The following is a 6,995-nucleotide window of genomic DNA, read 5'->3' on the forward strand; positions in this document are numbered from 1 at the left end:
GTAGCATTAAAACTTCAAACGAACAGAGATTATTACGCATATGATGGGTTCAAAAAATACTTTAGCATAAAGAGCGAGGTATTTAGGAGGAGATAAATATCTCGCTCTTTATGCTAAAGTTTTTTTTAGTAATTTCAACTATTTATTCTATGGCCTTTCTGATTCAGGGGTCATTCTCAAAGAATTGGGACAAAACTTAAGATTTAGCGTAAAGAGCGAGGTATTAACGAGGGGACAAACCCCCTCATATACATAATAAAAATATAAGAATATAAAAGTTTGTTACATAAGTTCATTCTTAAGTTACGTATATTTTCTACTAATAAAAACGTTTGTTAAAAATTGAAAGTTCTAGTTGCCTTTTTAAGTAACCAAAAAATTGGAGGGCAACTAGGCCTCCCTCCCAACCCCTTATATCTAAAAATTGTCTGATCAAAACTAAGAGAAAGCCATTTAGCCAAAAAATGAATTAATATACAAATTTAACTTTAATATTTTTATGTGCGGAGAGCCAAAATCAAAACATGCATTAATTCAAAAATGTTCAGAAATTAAATAAAAAAGCTAGTTTTTAACTGAAAGTAAGGAGCAACATTAAAACTTTAAACGAACAGAAATTACTCCGTATATGAAATGGGTTGTCCCCTCCGCAATCCCTCGCTCTTTACGCTAAAGTTTGACTCTTTGCCACAGTTCTACTTTTTAAAACAATTAAAAACTTTAGCGTAAAGAGCGAGGGATTGCGGAGGGGACAACCCATTTCATATACGGAGTAATTTCTGTTCGTTTTAAGTTTTAATGTTGCTCCTTACTTTCAGTTAAAAAAAAACTAGTTTTTTTTATTTAATCTATTATACTAGATATCCTGTAAACCTATCAAAATTAGGTTTTAATGATATGTGACACACGCTACAATATTTCTATTGTTTGGTTGGAGAGGTCTGGTTCATTAATGGTTCCCTACGGTGTGCTACCTTTCAAAGCATTTGCAAATTTGTGTCTATCTTATATCGAAAAATTAATCTGAGTGACAACCCAGGTTAAAATAGCTTCGATTCAAATACGACTTACTGTTGTTTCTTAACATTGTCTTCCTTTTCTCTTTAAAATTTGGTTTCTAGTGTCTGTCTAAACTACAATAAAGCTATCTTGTTCATTTACAGAAAAGAAGCCAGAATGAGATTACGTCTCACAGACCAGAGGTAATACTGAATAATTTCACTACACGGTTAGGTCATGGAGTAAGTCGAATGTTGGCCGCACTATTTCATTATGATCCTCAGTTCAGAGGTAGAAGGGCGGTAACCTTCCATAATCAGCGTGATTATATATTCTTTAGACACCACAGGTAAGATTTTTATTTTTGCATCTAATACGAGGCTTGCTATCTTGCTTTTCATTAAATTGCTTATTGTTGAAAGGGGACCTGTCCAAATTTTAAAGTTTCTAACATGAAGAAGGACTGCTAAGAACAGTTGTTCTTGGGAATTTTGAAGTTGGAGACACACCCCAGAATAAACTGCATTTTCTTACACGGGCAGCGTGACGTGCTGCAAGAACCTTTAGTCTTCTTCTTCTTCTTCTTAAAAAAATCAAAATAATTAAGGAACCAAGAAAACAAGGGTGATTTCAGCTAGTTAAAAAATTTGAAAGTGAAAAGACAAAGCGAATTCGGATTCAAAGCGATATCTTTATATATGTATTTATTAATTTCAATTATCTTTCTCAAAGGTTGTAGTAAACCGTTTTTTGTGGAAACTAAAGTTGCCTTTTTAAAAATAACTAATTGATCTGGATGTTCAAAAGCGTAGAGAGCCAAAACACAATCGAGGTTTATCTACTAAGTGCTTGAGTTCGTTTGGTCTTTCTGTTAACTACTGATAACTTCTGTTAAAATAAAAACTTTCCACTGGAATAAACAGAACATCTTCTGTAAACACTCGCTTTTAATTGATTCTAGGAAAATATAGTAAAATTTTAAATTGTGTGTTTTCGCTTGCAGCATCGACTGAAGAAAAGGGGACGGGTTCAATATTTAATAGGCTAACAATTAAAGAATAAAATACCTTTTGTGCAATTAATTTAAGGTAGCATAAGATTGTGTGAACATATTTCTAAAGCTTTAAGGATATAATCATGCCTATTTCACAAAAGGACGGTGGTTTAAGGAGAAATCCAAATGCCGATTATTGGGGATGGGTTTCCTATAGATAGAAAAATCAAAATTAGGGATAGTTTATTGGAATTAGAGCATCCTAGAAAGAAACTTCCCTGAATCTTCCACCTTCAACGTAAATTGAAGGTTCGAATAAAAGTATTTAGATGGTCCAAAAATTATTCAAAGAATCAAACTCATGGTCCCAAACAGATAGAATATCATCAACGGAACAAGACCAGAAAAAGCATTTTAAGGGAGAACTATCCAAGACTGAATCGTCGATAAAATCCACGTAGAATCTTGCCAAACATGGAGATAAAACGGTTCCAATCAGTAAATCCGTAATTTGAAGAAAAAACTCGTCTTTGAATTTAAAATAAAAGGAACATTTGTTGCAGAGGTGGGTAAGGGTCATTATAGCATCAATTTCTAAAATCTTATAATCTTTTCAATCAGAATTTTCCTCTAATTTTCTTTGCAAGGCTTTTTCACATTTATTGACATCGCGGGAGGTTTACACAGACACTGCATCGAAGCTCGCAAAGGCAGTATTTCCGATTATACTCCAATTTTGTACCTTCTCAATATGGTGGACTGTTTTTTTTTTATGTAGGATTTCTATGTCGGTTAAAAAAGGCTGAAAGCTTGTGGCTAAAAAATTTCCTGGTCCTGTTACTGGGGAACTTTAGCATTCTACTGTGGGGCGTAAAAGAATATCTTTTTTTTTGAAAGGCCGTAAAATTTAGAGCAAAGCAGCCTTTGGAGTAAACTTTATTGTACATTTTGGGGATAATTTATCTATTATCATTAAGAGTTTCCACTACTTTTTTCAATTTGTGTGTGTATCTATCTGTTAAGTCATTTTTCATTTCTTTATTGTGTAATTAATCAAAAGGGCATAAACTCTTTCATATTAAATCTATCTTGTCCATAACAAAAACTGCATTTCCTTGGTCTACTTGTGTGATTTTTGTGTTGTTATCTTTTTCAAACTATGGAGGATTTTAATTTTCTCCTTCGACTGAGTTGAAAGCGACAAAAAAGGCTTAAAATCAATAATAGTCCTTACGGTCTCTCCTTGTTATAGAGCTGGGCTTTGAATCCTCCCCATAATAACCAAAAACACTGGACTCCCCATTAGTAATTTCATCTTATCTACATGTGTCTGAGCCATGCAAGATTTGGTCCTTTTTGTAAAAACATTTAGCTCCTTCGATATGAAAACCTAGGATGATGAATTTTCTAGGGGTTGACCAGGCAATACCTAGGAGAAAAATTTCTGAATTCTTCGAAATGTGTCAAATTCCAATTCGGAATTTATATATATATATATATATATATATATATATATATATATATATATATATATATATATATATATATATATATATATATATATATATATATATATATATATATATATATATATATATGGCGTGTGTTTATTTCTGTGTTTGTGCTGTTGCACATTGGTGATTGGTTTTTTCATTATTTTTTCATATATATTTTTGAATGTCGACATTCACTGGTGAATGTCGACATTCACTGGTGAATGTTCAGAAAAATTTTTTTCCTCCTTGGATTTAGTCAGAGTTGCCAGTCAAATGTTTCAATTTAATGCAAGGTTTGATGATGACAGGTTAGGTTACATTAAGTTTGGTTAGATTAGCTTAGGTTTTTAACCCATATCTGATATTTATAACCAATTTTAACCTTGTCGAACCTAAACTAACATATCTAATAGAATTTTACCATCGTAGCTTGCGTAAGACTGCAAAAGCTGACTTGCAAAGCTAATTGATCCAAGCAGAGAAATCCTCTAATGGTTCATTAGCCTTCTATCACGTTATTCTTTAGTTTTAAGTCATGAATTGTTAAATCAGAAGTAGAAGTCCTGGCGTAAATTCAATTCCTCTAATTTTCCTTTTATTTCTTAGTTTCAAGTCATAGCGTGGCAAATCAGCAATTCAAGTTCAATTGAGAAATTCCAGCGTGAATTTAATTCTGCCTTCCCGTTTATCCTTCACAGACGCTAGAATTACACGGTCCTTATTCCTTTGTAAAATCTGAAATATCTAAATCACGTAATAGCATATTTATCTTGGTATTCTTTAGTGTTAAGTCATATAGTGGCAAATCAGCTATTTCAGTTGAATCAAGAAATTGTGGTGTGAATTAATTTCATCTTTTCTGTTTATCCTTCACAGATACACTACAGTAGCACGCGCCTTATTCCATTTTAATTTTCGAAACATAAAAATTACGCAGTACCATAATATGGTCCCGTTGTTATTCAGTTTTAAGTCATAGCATGGCAAATCAGCAATTTCATTTAACTAGGAAATTCTGGCCTGAATTCAATTCCTCTCTCCTGTTTATCCTTCATAGACGCTAAAATAACTTCATTACGTTACAGGGTGGTTAAGAAATTTACGTATGAATTCATTTTCTCCTTTCTGTAAATCTTTGGAGGCGCTAAAATAACACTTTTTTTCATTCTAAGGTGAAAAATCAGCAATTTCAATTAAATTCAGTAATTTTGGCATGAATTCACGCTAAACTAACACCTTCCTTCATTCCATTGTAATTTTGCTTTGTCTTCTAACCGCAAATTTCGTTGTGCAGCATTTTCGTTTGCATTTCAATGTTATTTTTGCTGTTTATTGTCCCGTGCCTTTTGTTTAGCCATTCGGAGTCATTTGTCATCATGTTTAATTTTGCGTGCGTCGCATATACTAAAAACGATATGACCAACCTTGGAGAAAAATGATATAACTTTTTCCCTTTAAGTGTATATAAATGTGACGTCGCTCACATGAGTTTTTTCTTCCAAATTTGAGACTTTATACGAATTTTCGCCAACTTGTGACCTATCTAAATCGTTTTTCCAGGTCATGATATCTCAGGTTGCCAATTTGCAAATAAAAAAAAAAAAACAAAAACAAAACATGGAGCCGATTTTGAGGAGAAACATAAACACATACATACGCAATTATTGCTCGTTTGGTTAATGAAAAAGGCATATAACATAAACAAAAAGAGGTGCCTTGGAAGTGTTCAGTGCTTCCCTTCACACAGAATTATTTGTCTTTGTGCATTTCCAGGTGTTAGCAGAACTTTTAAGCTTCGTTGTCATTGACACGAGAAAATGCCACGTATCCAGCAAAACTCGGGTTCTGACACCTGGCATGCGGCAGGCTTGTGTAATTGTGATTGTGTGTGAAATGTGATTCGTTTGTGGAACTCGTTAGAGAGCGAGTGACGTCGTAAAAGAGGCAAACCAGTTCATTTGGAAATCATGGAGGTGGTAATGCAATCGGACCATGTAAGCAGTAATCTCCAAATGAATCACCTTTGTTTGCTGCTCTTTCTTCGGGGAAATGAATGGCTTCACAGTGAATACATACAACGTTGAAGGGTCCCAAAGACTTGTATTTAGCACTTTAGTAATTCATTATTTCTTGGTAGGCTAGTAGTGAGTTCTGTCCATAACTTCTTGTCCTTGAACATAGCGACGGCGTTGATCTTCTCGAATTTTTTGTCTTAAATCCGAAAATTTTTTTGTGCTTCATTTTCGGTTTTGATTCATTGTGGTTATCATTGTCGCAAGTCTTCTAATCGCATATCTCTTTGTTCTTCATTTTCGTTCATTACTTCTTTAGACTTATTTTTAATGACCTTTGCTGTAGCTACTCATATTGGTCTTTTGACGTTTAATGGTCCAGGTTGTTCATTTTCAGCAATTGTGAATCTACATTTTTCGGATCGTGCTCTTGGTATTGTCACGTTTGGTGGTTCAGGTGGTTGGAAACAAATTTCTTCTTGTTCAAACGAATTATCATTTTAAACACTTTTTGGGCACCTTTAGTCCTCTATTGTCCTCAAGGCATCTTTGGATATCCTGCTGAGAAGTAGGATTCAAGTCCGAGTTACTCTGTACTAAGGATGTGATCCTAGTTTAATTTTTGAAGTTAACGTGTCTGACTAATAAACTGTTCGAACATTTCAAGGGCTTCAAAGATTTTTTTTTGCAATTGTTATTTAGAATAAGTTTTGTTTTCGTCTCCAGATAAAATGAGTTTATTTTTTGTTTTCATCTAATAGAAGTTATAAGCGAGGACCTTCCTCAAGAGGAGAGTCCTATAGCCGTGTGACGTCATGAAAAGTATGTTTTCAAAATTAAGGCTCTAAATGAATCTTCTCAAACTCGTGACCCATTTAGATCTTTTTTCATATACATATATATATATATATATATATATATATATATATATATATATATATATATATATATATATATATATATATATATATATATATATATATATATATATATATATATATATATATATATATATATATATAATTACCTATTTCTTATTTACCTATTTAATATTTTTTTCATATTTAGGTACGAATTTAAGAACGAAAAGAAAGTAGCTCTACGAGAGTTGGGTCCAAGATTTACACTAAGGCTTAAATCCGTACAAAAGGGTCTGTTTGATTCCATCACTGGTGAATATGAATGGATGATAGAGAATCATAGACACGAAATGGAAACAAGTAGAAGACGCTTCTTTTTGTAATTGTTCTAATTACCAATAAACAATTATCCAGGCTACTCGTTTTCCTTAGCCTTTTTATTTAAAATACGTGACTAGTGAATGCGAGGGATTGTAATCCGACAATTTGTAATTTTTAATCAACATTTTATTTATGTAAATTTTAAATGGCACTTAGTTTATTGTGATTACCCGGTTACAACTAAGGGTATGATTTGAACTATTGGTTTGGGAGGAGAGAGAGAGGTGTGGTGCTGTAAGAACTATGTAAAAGG

General features: G+C 32.9%; 1 protein-coding gene across 1 annotated transcript in view; it reads left to right on the forward strand.

Annotated features, from left to right (window-relative positions):
* The window catches only part of LOC136029888 (ribosome production factor 1-like), a 32,684-nt gene extending 25,905 nt beyond the window's left edge, over positions 1-6,779 (forward strand). The window contains exons 5-6 of the mRNA XM_065708372.1: positions 1,164-1,348; positions 6,570-6,779. Of these exons, the coding sequence (XP_065564444.1) occupies positions 1,164-1,348; positions 6,570-6,744 (360 nt within the window). The 3' untranslated portion in view covers positions 6,745-6,779. The remainder of the gene's footprint in view (positions 1-1,163; positions 1,349-6,569) is intronic.
* The last annotated feature ends 216 nt before the right edge of the window (positions 6,780-6,995 follow it).

Source organism: Artemia franciscana, chromosome 1 (genome assembly GCF_032884065.1).
Source record: "Artemia franciscana chromosome 1, ASM3288406v1, whole genome shotgun sequence".
Classification (NCBI taxonomy): Eukaryota; Metazoa; Arthropoda; class Branchiopoda; order Anostraca; family Artemiidae; genus Artemia; species Artemia franciscana.